The 16,145-nt window shown below is 39.2% G+C and overlaps 1 protein-coding gene and 1 long non-coding RNA gene across 2 annotated transcripts; one reads left to right on the top strand and one right to left on the bottom strand.

The window, feature by feature from the left end:
- Nucleotides 1–733: 733 nt before the first annotated feature.
- LOC128318912 (uncharacterized) lies at nt 734–9,796 on the bottom strand. The gene is made up of 3 exons (XR_008302336.1): nt 8,885–9,796; nt 961–1,094; nt 734–823 (listed from the first exon to the last, which is right to left on the bottom strand). It is a non-coding gene; the product is annotated as an uncharacterized LOC128318912 (long non-coding RNA).
- A 436-nt stretch (nt 9,797–10,232) lies between these two features.
- Nucleotides 10,233–15,402, top strand: stc2a (stanniocalcin 2a). Its single transcript, XM_034307194.2, has 4 exons — nt 10,233–10,609; nt 13,245–13,387; nt 13,777–13,988; nt 14,564–15,402. The coding sequence occupies exons 1-4, from the start codon at nt 10,465–10,467 to the stop codon at nt 14,895–14,897; spliced, it is 834 nt and encodes a 277-aa protein (XP_034163085.1). The 5' UTR covers nt 10,233–10,464; the 3' UTR covers nt 14,898–15,402.
- The last annotated feature ends 743 nt before the right edge of the window (nt 15,403–16,145 follow it).

Raw genomic sequence — 16,145 nt, 5'->3', positions numbered from 1 at the left:
CTAAAACCAAAAAATGTCCATGTAGCATGAAAACTGGAGCTGACACTGGAGACTTCCATAATGTGAAATAAATGTCTCCTTACAAAAATAACTTCACAATATCAATTATTATATGCCTTTCTTTGTTAAATAACATGTTTATCATAATGTATATAATTAACTATAATGTATTACAACAAGTGCACTGGTATAAAACTATGATTTGAATTACAGAGAGAACTATTGTCAGAGTTGCTGTTACAGAAAATTCTGACTTCAAACTCTGAAGCGTTGTTGTATAATTTCGCATAAAAAAATATATTTTTTAATAACGAGGTCCCTCAGCCAAACTAAATATCATGATACATATAGTATATCACGATGTCGTTGAGTATTGCTATACATTTTTTTGCCATGTTCTCCATCAGAGTATTTCAGAAAAAGAGTCGTTTTCATTCTGATATCTTGGCTTTCTGACTAGACTAGCTAGCAAAGTTTGCCAAGCCTTGACCCTCCAGAGATAAAGTATAAACTGCAGTTGCTGTTACACTCATATGGCCGTGTGCCTGTCCTGACCAGACCTACACTCATTTGTTCTAATATAGTGTTATAGGAAGGGGGCTGAGGTCAAGAAAGGGTGTTGATAGGTCCTACACTACGGATGTCATAATTATGGGGAAGCATTCCCAGAATTCCTTGGGAGCTTTGACACTCGTAGTAGCTCGTTTCATCTCATTTTAAAGTCTAAGCTTACCGCCTCTTGGAAAAAGGACGACGTGTTCCCACAAGCAGGAGGGAGAAGCATCAACAAAGGCCCAGGAGATCAAGATTACAGGGTCAATTTCTATGAGCGACAATAAAAAAACACTGTATAAACAAAATCACAAACATTGTTGTGTGGATGCCATGACTTTATTGAGCTGTTATATCATTAGAGTGTCTTGTGTTGATGCATTTGTGAATCTTTTTGATTTGACTGACCTATCATTAAACCGAGCCAGACTGCTCTCTTATCAAGCTGGTTTGTCAGTCTAGAATTTGGCATCAATTTGCTGAATTCCCAGCCATTATAAAATTACAACTCTGCATGGAAAACTTTCAGGCCAAGACCAGTGCTGGAGAGAGAGAGAGAGAGAGAGAGAGAGAGAGAGAGAGTTAGTGTTAAAAGTACAAATCAAAAGTTGTATCAGTGCATCAAAGTGCTGAGAAGGAAAACTGAGCAGCCATTATTGATCTCGAAGTTTTTTTTTCCTTATGAACTCCAGTGTTTTTTTTTTTTTTTTACAAGGTGTGGCATTAAAAACAAAGCTTACGATATTTAATGCTGAACTTGTAATGACTAAATTGTAGTTGTAGTAGATGTGTAGTGCAGCCCAGCCTTTATTACATCTGGGCCAGAGGCTACTTGTGATTTAACAAGATGGCAAACAAGGGCATGCTTGTTCACAAGGAAAATATATAGAGTTTTGAAAGAAAGAAAATGCTGCTTGAGTGAGACAAAAATATCACTGGATCATCTTGAAGTTCATTAGATGCACGCTGAAGGGAAGAAAAACTTTGGAAGTGGATTTTATGGGCCAGGGCTTCATGGAAACTATAATTAGATTCCAACTGTGTTAAAAAATCTTTTTGTTTGGTTGTTTTATCACTTCACTCCTTTATATGTTTTATGTGGGAGAGTTTGTGTTGCATACTCTGTTTTTGCCAGCTACTGTCTCAGTAGTGCAATTAAGGTAAGGGGCTCTGATCTTGGAGAAAAATTTGAGTGAGAAACTATGCAGAAGATTAATGTGAAGAGTCAACCAGCCATGTGTGGTACTTTCACATACAACCAGGGCCAAATCAATCACATCAATTATTTGCCCCTTTTTCACTGAGACGCTGCGGTGCTGATACTGGACTCAGTGCAAAGCGTTTTAAGAACTGCTCCACGTTTCCACAGTATTAAAGACCTAAACTGTTCCATAATGATGTGGGAGCTTAAAAATGTACGGCGTAAAAAAATAATAACAACTGTGGAAGATTTTACAAGCTGTATTTCTGGTTTTGAGAACATATTTTGCCATCTAAAGTTAAATCCTGGTTATACATGGCACAGTGACATTGTAATAGGCAACAATTATAATGCAAGTTATACCACAGTGCTGCTGAACTCTGATTGAATCTGATTGGTCAGAAGGTGTTGATGAATGTTTTATAACAGCAGCTCTGAAAATAGTGCTGGCTGCAAGGCAAAACACATGTTTATATTAATGCGCTTGTTGTAATATGTTAGCATTTCTGTAGTAACAACTCATTCACAGGGACTTGTACGGTGGATGTGCCACATATTCTAAGACTAATGATAAATGGATTAAAAAAGTTTTATTATTTAACAAAGTAAAAATCTAATCATCGATACAGTGAAGCTGTCTGTTGGGAGGTGTCTATATAACATTTACGGAAGGAGTCTCCACTGTCAGTACTTTGTAACAGTCTATAAGTTTTTCCCCACAGGACAGTCTTCGCAACAGAGGACATTGCGGTTTCTTAGTAAAATGACAAGCTGCATTGTTTTTTGTATAAAGGCAGGTGATGGAAAGACTGTTTGTAGTTGCTATAACATAAGAGATTACAGGAATTAACTTGTCTTCTGGACGTTCCACAACATTAAATGTAACTATAAACACTTAAATGTATCCCATGTTATTCATTAATAAATAAAATATTGTAATTCTTGGCAAATTGCTGTGGTTTGAGAGGAATAAAACACTTTGTTTAATGTTATTGGAATATATACATAGCTAAAATCAATAAAACATCATGTAAGGATAAAAAACATGACTGATATTTGAAAATAAATAGATAAAAGTAATTCCGCTTTATGTTGGTGTATTTTATTCCTTACATGACAGAAGTTTTTATTACTTTTAGCTATGCATCCTCAGATTTTTTAGCTCCTATTTACATTGTTGTCAAGGTCAATAAAATGGTTGTTTCATCCTTGAACCACATATTTCATGTTGCTAATTTTTCAACAGTGATCATCAAAACCTCCCACACTGTTCAAGTCTTAATTTAATGGCCCTCAAACTCCTGATGTCATTGGCTCTTGGTTCCCAGACCAGCACTAATTTGTTGCTAGAATTGAACCATGTCTCTGGTGGTGGAAAATAGCTAAAATATCAAGATTAGACACAGGCATCTTGTCAGTGGAAAAGGGCTAATAGCTATGCATGCTAGCTCTCCAGGTTCTCACATCATGTAATGGTCCTCTTGATGTGCCGTGGACCACATACTGCACCAATAACAGTGATGGCTCACAACACATCCTGTACATATACAGCTGAAACAGACCTTAGTAAATGTGCCAGTTTGTATATTTTTGCCACATAGTATTTTTTACTTCACTAATGTCTGTAGAGATGATTAGAACCTGGGAGGGACAGAGAAAGACGTCAGCCTCATTCTATGTGAGCTTTTTATTTGAGCATTGCCAATTAACACGCGATTCACTGCCTACATCATTGCTGGTTGTGGGTAACAGGGCAGCTATTAGTTAACAAAAAGTAAACAAGGAAAAGGGGTTTTAATGATCTGCTGAGACCCCCAGTCCACCACAATACACCATTCATGTCTAATGAGGAGTGAGTGTGTCACACTGTGGCTGATTGATTTTTTTTGTCCTTCACATTGATAAATATAGCAATACAGCATCACTGGGTCTAATGAAATGCAGCATAACCGAGAAAAGGCTTTGGTTGCCTCGTTACATAATAAATGCTGGCATTGGAAGCCAGAACCCCCACCATACACATGCAAGTACACACACACACACACACACATTGCTGCCATCTTTGCTCATCCGGCTATGACACTATGTGCCACCCACGATGAAGACCACGTCTCCTACTTTCAGGCTCATTATGTGGGATTATTATGTCAGACTGAGCCTTTGTCCTGTCTCTCTGCCCAAACACCATGCAAAAAAAAACGGCATGACCTCAACCTCTCTCTTCATCCGCAGGGCAATCAACGTAAGAGGTCACATGACTGTCATGGATTTTGTTCGCACATTTTTCACATGTTGTACGTATTTTTATTTATGTATTATGTAATTTTTATTTATTTATTTTTTTAATATGATTCATTTATTTTCACATGCAGGGCATATAGTTTTACATTTTACATGTGTTTTTTTTAATGATTGATTTTCACATGTTTTCATATGTAGTGCATGTGTTTATATTTTCACATGTGATTTTTTTACATGATTTATTAATTTCTATGTGATTAATTTACTTTCAAATGTTGTTTAACATATAATGCACATGTTTTTTTATTTTCATATTTGACTTTAACATTTATTCATTTTCATGGATTTTTTTCACATATAGAACATTTGTGTTTTATTTTTTCACATCCTCAAATATTATTCACATAATGTCATGTGTTTACTTGATTTTTCGTGGTCATGAAGTGTTTTCATTTGATTAAATGTGAATAACATATTATTCACATAATCACGTGTGAAAAACTTGTAAAATATATGTAATTTTCTTTCTGTAACGGATTTTACAGGCAAGAACCAGCTCTTTTTTCAGGGAAAAACAACAGATTGGGATAAAGTACTGAAACCAGGACCAGCACCAGCACTTTATCAGTTGGTGACTCCTGGTTTGGTTCTTACCACAGCCATTGTATCATGCTGATGCTAAAGGCTTGCTTATCCACTGCCAAAACTGTTGCAATATAAATAATGGAAACACAATAATAGCACATTGTTTGAGGTGAATAAAAAAATGTAGGACATGTATTAGTACTCTGCTTGTAAATGCTCATTTCACAAGTCAGGTGAGTTTATACACCAGAGTGGGCTTTCTTGTTTTCACCCCACCAGGTCTTTTTTCCCAGCATAACAGTGTACTTAACTGTGTATAATAACTTATTCAAACACACACGCATACACACACACACACACACACACACACACAGACAAACAACAGCAAATACATGGGGTGCTTCACTGGCAATTTTCCACCCATCACTGATCCCGAAAAAAAGCTTGACAAATATGATTCCTCTATCAATCACTCACTCTCTCACTCCCTCACTCACTCCCTTATTCCCTCCCTCACTTACTCAATCACACACACTGCCTCCCTCTCGGTCCCTCTATTCATCCAGATTCCCTCTCAATTTCTCTCTCTCTCTCTCTCTCACACAGAAAGTATCAGCCTGACCATCAGAAATATAGAGGCTAAAGATTTCATAAAAAAGGTTTTTTTTTAAATTAATTTATTTATTAAAGATGTTCAGAGTTCAGAGCAGTGAAGAAACATCTGGACACATCATAACACATGGGGTTATTTTTTTAGAAATTTCTTCAACACTATTCTTATCCTAGAACTATCCTAGATCCACTTAGGATTTTTTTTTGTATAATTGCAAATAAATATTTTTTAAATATTATTTAATGTTTTATTTAATACAAATCCAACATTTTATTTATGAAAAGATATTTCTATCTAATATAAGCATTTAATTAAAATTTTCATCTAAATTATACTACTTATATCTTTTTTTTACATCTCTGTATCAGTAATATTTTCTCTAAGAGTATACTGTATGTGTGTATATATACATATATATATATATATATATATATATATATATATATATATATATACACTCTTGGAAAAAAGGATCAAATCTCAGTTATTCCTTTGGTAGACAAACAAACTAGAAACCTGTTAGGAAATTAAGAAGCCTTAATTATACAAAGAACCCACTGGAGAACCCTTTTTTAGAGTGTCATGTTGAACATTTTTATATTAAACTAAAAAAAAATATTTCATATTCTTGCCATAACATCTGTTGATGTATGACAGAGTGATTTGATTGTTAAAAAATAAATAAATAAATAAATAAATAAATACTTTTCAATAATATGGTGAATATATTAAGTTCCGTGATCAATATTTTATTGTATTTTTAGCTTTATATAATTGTAAAAGTAACATTTTATGCAAAATGTGTTTTTCTAATTTCATATTTTATCTTAACGTGGTGAATAAAATGAGCCATGCATTTCAACTAAGATAGCTAAGATAGCTTTCTCTATACCTGTATTTTTTATGTAATCATTGTTGTGTTTAGGGTCTACATTCACAATCAAGAATTGATGTTGCTGAGGATGGCCCCACACACACAGCCTAAAGATACACGAGATTACTGTCGATGGTACCACTTAAAAACCATGAAGACGGCTTTGGACTGCAGTTGATATGAACAGTTTTACTATGATGGCTTAGGACTACAATTGCTATGATAGCTTTAGGACTGAAATTGCCATCAGTCAAGTTCCCAATCAGTGAACAGCTGAAAACTTCAACAGACTTGTGAAAACTATAATGAATTTCCTGGTTACACAATTGCACTTTTTGACCATGTAGTACACAGCTATAGGAGGGAATTATTTATCATCGCGGTGTCACCCAGATGAGGATGGGTTCCCTTTTGAGTCTGGTTCCTCTCAAGGTTTCTTCCTCATGTCATCTCCAGGAGTTTTTCCTTCCCACCATTGCCTCTGTCTTGCTCATTAGGGATAAACTGATAAATTTAAAATTTATATATTTATGAATTTATATATTTCTGTAAAGTTGCTTTGTGACAAAGTCCATTGCAAAAACTGCTATACAAATAAAACTGAACTGAATTGAATTTGATACACCCTATAATTGATCTGATACATCCTATGCCACCGACTAAATATAGCAGTGTGCATAAGATTCCTCAAAAACGACAGCATTCTTAACCTTCATTATTGTGAGATCAGTGCTGGAGTGAAGCACATAACATGGAAATAGTATCATCTGTTCTCCAGATGACAGGATCTGATATCACCTGTTAAAAACAAAACAAAACAAAAAAGCAGCAAGCACGTGCTCTGACACTTGCATTAAATTACTGCTTTTTATTCGTGTAAAAAAAGCATCATCTGTTTTCATCATCTGTGGTGGCGCGCCATTACAGGGTTGGGGTCTGAGCGGCCGTCTCTTATTGGCCGAGGCCGAGGGTGTGTCCGGGGAGTGGGCGGAGCTTGTTACACGCGGTCATTCATCTATACAGCACAGTCTGCGCCGGAATAGAGAAAGAAAGATGGAGAGGAGCAGGAAAATGCTGAAATAACGACGGCTACTTCTCAGACAGCATACTAGTGTACTAAATAGTGTGCAAAAATAGGCATAGTACTCCACTTTCTTAGACTGTCCCTCTGAAATCCCTGCACATATCTATGCGCTTAAGCAGAATATCATCCTATAATAACCGGCACCGTCAGTTCAACATCCACCAGCGCAGGACACAATCGAGCACTTATGCTCATGTGAGTCCAGCTGGACTTAAATAAACAGTGCCAGAGTTAATGCAACACTGCGGATTTTACTGCCCAAATGTTCCAAATCGGACTGCAGACTCGGGCAGCACATGCCTCTGCAAGCTGTGAAATTTTCTCTTGAAACGTTTCCTGGAAAGCAATGGGCACAGCTAAGCCTTTCTCTTTCAAGGGACGGTCATTTAGGCTTTTTCTTTCTTTCTTTCTTTTTTTTAAATACCGGGTAGGTTCTTTTCAAATGAGAATGTTGCGGTCCCAAACGCATGATGTCCAATCGGTTAGTGGCTCAAAACTGAGTGAGCAATGTGCCACGTTTGTGTGTGTATACATATACATATATACATACATATATATATATACATATATAAAATAGGGGAAGTATTTGTTCACTGGTTGGGATTTTTTAAAGCCACTGATCAGAAGGCTGTGAGTTCAATCCCCAGCACCATCAAGCTGCCACTGTCTGATCCTAAACCATCATCTGCTCAGTTGTATCCTGTCTCCTGTCTTAGCTGTAAGTCATTTGGATAAACGTGCAAACAAATGTGCAAAAAAAGTAACCTCAAGTTTTTTTTTTTTTTAATTAAATTAGGGTTGTATCCCATAGGCCTACTCCCTATATAACTTCACTTCATAGTGGACTGCAAATCAGCTTCTACACCCCACACATACATTATATAGTTAACAGGGGGGAGGAGATATTTGGGATTTCGCTCTATGCAAGCATTTTATAGCCTACAGTGATGATTCGTTGTGGTTGATGTACCACACAGAGGAAGAGTGTGAGACGTTTATGATTTCTTTGTAATGTTTCTTCATTACAGGTTAATGTGGGTGGTTCAATTTTCTCTCATTTGAGACAAACTGGACTTACAAATTTAAGTTACACTTACATTTGTTCATGTTGGAGGCATTTTATTCAAAGCCACCATGCATGGCTTTAAATACTAATTTAAAAAACTTTTTTTCTTTCTAGCAAGAGAGAAAAACATGGAGCCCAAACAACACACATCAACACACAGAATACAGATTTAAACTCCAGTCTAATCCATATCATTGTATATATTTAAAACTGATATAGACCAGTATATTAGGCTAATCTATAATACATACATATAATACATCTGTATAAGCCTATGCAGATTCAGAAATAAAGGGTACCAAACTGTACCTTTCCTTATCTTTTATATCTTTAGTGTGTATCTTTTACCTGTGAAGGTGAATGAGGTTTACTTTTAATTAGCTTTTAGAGTAAAGCTTTAAAAGGTACATCAGTGGTCCTTAAAGTCCAGGTATGTAACTTAAATTATTTTTGAAGGTAGAGCCTACTATAGTCACTTTACAGGTACAGGATACATACTGAAGGTATACAAAAGATGCACACTTGATGGTACTAAGACAAGAATAAGTACAGTGTAGCCTGATTGGTGTGTATGTGGAATACATAATTAAACCAGACATTATTCCATTCTCCAGCAGATTAATATAGTGTGAATGTCATTTAAAACAGATTTATCAAGCATGCCATACCTTCTTAAAAACCGATTTGATTACAGTCAGTCACAGTGCAGGATATTAATAGCTTAATCACATCCAGGCAGTTTGAAATAGAAGTGATATCAAAACCAAACGTCGTGGAGGCTTTTAGGTGGAGTGCCATATTTTGTTGGCAGAACTCGTCAGACTATTTGACGTGTGTGTGTGTGTGTGTGTGTGTGAGTCAGTCAGCCAGTGCTGCACGTTCACATGGCTTTTGTGTATGTGTGTGTGAATGGAGCAGCTGCCTTGGGGGTGGGGGTGGTTTTGAATGATGCAATCCCTGCCAGCCATTAGCAAAGTTGCCCTCTTTTTCTCCACTGTGTGAACTTGGCACACACACTGGCTACAGTGACACAATAGAGGCAGAAGATGATTAAGTCTGTTGATTAGTGACTTTTTCATAGCGACGCAGTGTAAAATGTCACCTTCTGTTCATTTCCATGTGCGTGCACTCATTCTTTCTGGCAACGATGACACTTCACGTGTGTAATCCAGCATACAAAATATAAATGACACTTTCCCTCTGCCTATGCATTACTATATTCATGAGGATTAAGTGGCTTTGAGTAGCTTACACGGATTTGCTTAGAAAAGTCTTGTCAGCGGACTTGGGTGTGCGTTTTATACATGCATACGATTGTGCAATAGATTAAACAACAACAACAACACGTTTAAAGCCCATGCTCTGAATTAGCACTTGGTGTAATATGAGTCCAGATGGACTGAGTGAACAAGGTAAATGATGTGTTGAGCCAGTTACAGGAGATTTTGCTGTGCATGCTATGATTTCAAGCCACAAAAGGGCCTTAAACGTGTCATTTTTTTTAATGTTTATACATAAATGTTCTTATGAAGAGGATTCATGTGTGTCCCTAAAGCTCATGTATGATTATTGTAACAGTGAGAAAGACATCACTAATCTGCAATAGGCCTATGCTACATCTCAATCATTATAAATCGATTTATATATATATATATATATATATATATATATATATATATATATATATATAATTCGATTTATAATGATGAGATATATATATACACAAAATCAAAAAATGGTAACTTTAAGCACATTCCTCAAGGGAGATAAACATGCACCCGCTCGCGTACACACTTCACGAGTCGACTTTAGTTTGTTATGGCGCGCTGGGGCAACTTTCGCCAGGGACACACCCCCTAGTGCCCACCACCGCCTACCCCCTACCCCCTACTCCCTACACACACACACACACACACACACACACACACACACATACATACACACACACACACACGCAAAGCACACGCACACACACACGCACGCACGCGTACATACATACTACCCCCCCCACCAAAAAAAAAAAAAACTTGGCCGTGGTTGTCGGCGTTTCTGATTGGTCGCTGCGCCGCGGCGACGTGACAACACCTGCTCGACCGATTCATCAACACTGACAGGCCGGGCCGCGGGAGATATAGGCAGCATCCATCCCGTTTCAGCGCGCTCATTCCCGACAGAGACACGCCAGCATACACAAACACTCCGTGTCTCTGTGAAACTCGATTATCCAAGGTGTCTCGGGAAAAAAAAAATGTTGGCCAGATTCGCTGTGGCGCTGCTCGTTTTCTCGGTGATCGCGCTGACGGAGGGAACAGACGCTACCGACGCGCATGAAAGTCACCCGGAAAAAGCGGCAAGCCCAAACCAGAAAGGACGACTCTCCTTACACAACACAGGTAAGACACCAAGGGACACAGACAGCAAACAGGAGTCCAGATAATCACTCTTAAAACCTGTGACCTGATTTTCTGGATTTTTTTTTTTTTTTTTTTTGCACAAAAGTGGAAGGAGCCTGCGTTCCTGCGTTCCTGGTAGCCGTAAATTACACGGTAACCGTCCCAGTCCGTGGCGTGCCATATCAGAACAAAATAGGTTAATTGATCGGAAAATGGCCACGCTGCGTTTTCTGATCTCGAGGAAAAACTATCACGTTGTAAATACACGGAGATGCGGAAATCCAATAGCTTCGTAAACTATTAATAGCGCGGCGCAAGGTAGGCGAATGAGAGGTAATGTATACGGTTGCTTTTTAAGAGTGTTTATTGGAGTGTGCCTTTCATTTTCCACGTACTAGTGTTTGTATTCTGCAAAAGCCCAAGACAACCGCATTCTAGGAATTACTAAGCCTTATTCTTAGATAGCAAGCAAAACCCTCTCTTCCTGATCAATGAAACGTCGCGCGCTTGGAAGCCAAAATCCATCGGCGCAACTTTCCTGGAGTAGCACGCGAGCTGCATGAGTGATGCAATGACCCCTCACATTACACGCGTTAAGCCTTTCTCATGTTAGCCAGACTGATTTGCATAACTTTTAAAGAGCACTACACGACACCTCGTGCAGCAAGAAACACTGAATCCTGAAATCATTCCGTTGGAATTCGATCAGAAGGGTCGCTGCAGAGACTTTTGGTGGTGGTTAGAAATGCAGGAGGCAGGAGCTGATATACAGCAGCCGCGCATACAGGAATGTATATATGTAGGTAGGTGCAGAGTCCCTAGATCGCCTCTTGTAACCCGATGCAAAGCTGCGGGAGGCTCGCGCGCTCCGAGCGCATTCCCCGCGCGCGCCAACACAAGCAGCGCGGAGCGACCGAGAGTCTCACTTTTCCTAGGCGCGCGCCGAGCTTCATCACGGACAGAGCGCTGCTGTCCACCGAAGGCGCGGACTCATAACGCGCTAATAAGGAGTTATTAAAGCCTTCTCAGTGCACAAGAATGCATCGTGCACACTTCCGATCTTAAAGAAGAAATGCCTCAGTCATGGAGGACACCTCTACCCAGCACCAAATTATTATTATAATGCAGCTAGATGCACTGGACTGTTGATGGTCCATTTTAAGCCCATTAATGCCACACTTTTATACACTTTTACAAACAGTTTTTTTTGGCTGTTTGGATGCTCAAGAGTTCTATCTTTCTAATCATTTTCAGTAGAATTCTTCATAGAACCTTTAAGGGTTCCACATGGGGCCAGTGGAAGAACCCTTTAGGATGTCACATGGAACATTTTTCCTTAAAAGTGTATTTTTTCCCCTTAAAGTTCTTCCAACCACAGTCATTAAGATCTAATAAAATACATTCAATTATGTGACATACTAAATTTAAAAAAGATACACCCTTGAGGGTATCACCCATGTGATGAGCATTTATATCTTCAAACTTCACTTAAATACTTTTTTTCTGAATATATGTATAAGCATGTAATTTTAACGATGTCAGTTAAGACTACTCATCTGTATATTTTTTACACAGAGCTTTTCTTATGATTCAAAGTAGCTAAATTGCTAATTAAAGATTGCTACACTCCTCAAGAGGTCCTCAAGGTTTCCATGATTGGTTAATGGTCGTGGGATTTTAAAGTGGTTCTTCTTGCAACATTTTCTGACAGAAAAACACTCTGTTGTAGGGTTCTACTTTACAGAACCTTTATGCATTCTTTCCAGAGGGACAAACTGAAGAACATTCCAGGGTGCTAAGTGGAACCTTTCTTCTACAATAGGTGTAGGCTTTAAACAAGTCCTGTATAAGCATTGTGTCAATGAATCAGTATCGGCATGTTTGCCAGACACTCCTCTGCTGGGTGAATTATTTTATTTTGCACACCAGAATACGATCATGTGAGCTCATCTATCTCCATACATCGGAGAACCAAAATCAGTGACTACTATTAGGGTTCTATGCAATATGCAAGCCTTTTCGTGAGGCTTTTAATCATAAGAGCAGAAAGGCAGTTGCATTGCACCACCAGCTTCTCAGTCACTGTCACACGTTCACATCCAAGCTACCTGTTCTTCCGCGAGCTTCCTGTGTCACTGAGTTTCTTCTGCAGTTTTGCAGCCTTTCTCTAGAGTGAGATAAACATAATTTCATCCTGCCCCCCATACAGTTAACCTTGCTTTTCCACAGCACAGACACTCACTGCCAGATGCCTCCCAGTTTGACTTTAATAGCATACCTTAATTACCTCAGCTGCGCGCGTTCTCTCTCTGTGCTAAATCTGTCCTCTAAGTACAGTTCTTGCGTTTTCAGATGAGAAACAAAGTCTAAAATAGGCACTAGGCGATCTTCTTCCAAGCACATGAGGTGAAAGGTTATGTCTTTTTACATACTCATGTGCCATTTAGCTTTATTTCTCTCCAAACTCAGCAAGCCCTTTAGCAAGTAGCAATCTTATATAAAAAGAGAGGTTGGAGTTCAAATTTGTCTGAAAGTGCATTCAGGGTATAGGATCAAAGGAATCTTAAGATTAGGCTCAAATGTCTGCCTTTTACTAAAGTGACAAATCACATTCTCGCTCTCTCCGCTGTTTCAGCTGAGATCCAACACTGTCTGGTGAATGCTGGAGATGTGGGCTGCGGTGTGTTTGAGTGCTTCGAGAACAACTCGTGTGAAATCCGGGGACTACAGGAAATCTGCCTGACCTTCTTGCACAATGCCGGGAAGTTCGACTCCCAGGTAATGAAATGTCTCTTGGTCCCTGAGTGCTACTCTGTTCTCTCACAGAGGTCGTGTCCCCCCATGGCAGGTGGTCTTAGCCTCGGCTCCGGTTTCACGAGCTGCAGGTGGATTTGGAGCAGAAGGCTTTCGGCCTGAAACAGCCTCATGACACCGTCTGCTCTGCATCACACAGGGGCCTTAAAGTTTGTGTTGAAACATAAATGACCTCTTAACTCGCATTGCAGGAATTGCCCTGGATCATGTTATCCCAGCAGATGCATGGGGCCCTCTGCTTGAGAATATTGTGTGTATTGCAATGCTTGCTGGTGTGACAAAATTGTATCTTGTGCAAGAGTTCCGCTGTACCCTTAAGCATCAGGAGAAAATCTAATCTTGTGTGTTTGCAGGGCAAATCTTTCATCAAAGATGCACTGAAATGCATGGCCCATGGCCTGAGGCACAAATTCAGCTGCATCAGTCGAAAGTGCCTGGCCATAAAAGACATGGTGTTCCAGCTCCAGCGTGAATGCTACACAAAGCACAACTTGTGTGCGGCGGCTAAGGACAACGTTAATGTCATTGTGGAGATGATCCACTTCCAGGACTTGCTCCCAAAAGGGTGAGTGCTCACACACAGTTACAGGCCAGTCTTTCACCCAGTTCCCTGCATGTTCCTTCCTTTACATGGAGTGCTGCTTAGTGAACCTGCCAAGCAAACCAACAAAGCCACTTTCTATTAAATGCCACATTTCTGTGCACTTAAATTTGCATAAGAAAAAAGACTGTGGAGTGTCCAAACCTACATGTTTGCTTTACGTTTGGAAAGATAATTTTTCTCAAAATTAAAAAAAATTAGCTTCTAAATATAACTAGACAGAAGCAAAATGTAAAAATGGCAAATCTGTTTTTCAACCCCATGTTTGTGCACAGGCTTGCATAATGGGAGGGCTTAAGTCAGAAGAGTGTTAAATGGGTCTTTGTAGAGTCTCATGGAAGGTCCATGCTGTCATCGGTACAGTGACATAACCTTCCAGTGCAGTGGCTTGCTTCTCTCGTTTCTTTTTGCTGGCATACTGAGCTAGAGTTCCAGGCTTTGGCCAGAAGTCCCAGAATTCCACGTGGTCCAAAACGTGCACTATTTGGTGTTGTATTTTGCAACATGGTCCTAAAGGTGCAATGTTTTGTCTCTCTTAGGCCCTATGTGGAACTGGTGAACATCTTACTAGCCTGTGGTGAAGAAGTGAAGGAGGCCATTAGCAGAAGTGTGCGGATACAGTGTGAGCAAAACTGGGGTGCCCTCTGCCACAGCCTGAGCTTCTGCTCATCGCCACCCCCCCTTGCCAACCAGGAGCGCCATGCAAGCCAACACGAGCACCCTAAAAGTCCGCGTCAAGCAGACAAAGAAAAGCCTGGCAAAGGGGGATCGAGCACCCATCCAAGAAGTCGTGGCCAGGGTGCGCGGCGCGCAAGCCTCGACGCCACAATGGCTGAGCAGGAGGACCCTGAGAACACTGACATCCGGAGGTGAAGATCCCCCAAGCACAGACTGAGTAACAGGCCCAGTGAAGCTCTCCTCTTGTCCTTTTCCCTTCCAGCGGTCATTCCAGATCTCCCAGACTGTTTGTTTACTTTTGCAGGGTATTCGTGATGTAGCTCATTTTTGATACTGCAGATCATAGGTCCTTTTGTTCTTGTCACATGACTCTAACATAGCATTTCTATTTCATAAGCATACCCCCTGTAAGTTATTTATTTTATTCTTTATGCAATGTTTAAATATAAAATGTACATATAAATACATGTATATCTATAATTACACAAGCCTGTATAAATATAGCCATTGTATGCAGTACAGATATACTATATGTAATATAGTATACATAATAAATAAATGCTTGTTGTATTAGTTACATTATTTCACCTACTACAATCAGACTGTAGATATGTAACATATTTCGTTTGTTTTTTAAAGTTTGAAATTTTGCGTGTATTGTAATTTGGAATACTTGTTGATTAAATATAAAGTGTACAGTAAAGTCCAGTTGTTGTGCATAAAATAATAAGAGCTTATTATTGGTTTGAAAAAAGCAACACAAAAAGCCTTAATCTTACACAAATACTTTTCTATGAATATTTTAATGTGTTAAACATTCAGATGCCTGAATACACACAACCCTTAACTATCTTATTCACACACACACACACACACACACACACACACACACACACACACACACACACACACACACAGTGGTTGCTAACATAACGAAAATGCAGTCACTCACCAGTCCCAGAATGATGAAGTGTCTATGATTATCTCATTTGTGTGTCACTTATGCACTATTTGGGATTTACCCCAAACACATTAGTCTGACACAAAAACAGCAGCAGCTCAGAGTGTGTGTCATGGAAAGCCAGGCTGCTTGTGTTCTAGCCAACCCTTCAGACAACTCTACTGGTTCCAAGTAGAAAAAAATAGCAGCCCTCGCTCTCTCCACTGAAAAGAGGCAGCGGTTGGAGCCATAATAAACTGGTCTAAGACCTAGAAACTAGGTTAAGTCTACACAAGAAGCAAAAGCTATTATGGATACTATTGTTGAAAATACCACCTTTGCTACAGCCATAGGAGAATTCCCTTCAGCCCTGACAGTAGAAGGGTTTTATAAGGAGTACAGAGACACAAATAGTGCACTTTTTAACCATTTAAGTGCATAATTTGGCCATTTTTGTTGGCGCAATCTATCACCATTTGCCCACAGTACTGCATACAGACAAA

The sequence above is a fragment of the Pangasianodon hypophthalmus genome, chromosome 9 (genome assembly GCF_027358585.1).
Source record: "Pangasianodon hypophthalmus isolate fPanHyp1 chromosome 9, fPanHyp1.pri, whole genome shotgun sequence".
Lineage (NCBI taxonomy): Eukaryota > Metazoa > Chordata > Actinopteri > Siluriformes > Pangasiidae > Pangasianodon > Pangasianodon hypophthalmus.
The sequence above is the reverse complement of the archived record's forward strand: the minus strand, read 5'-3'. Positions and strand labels throughout refer to the sequence as shown.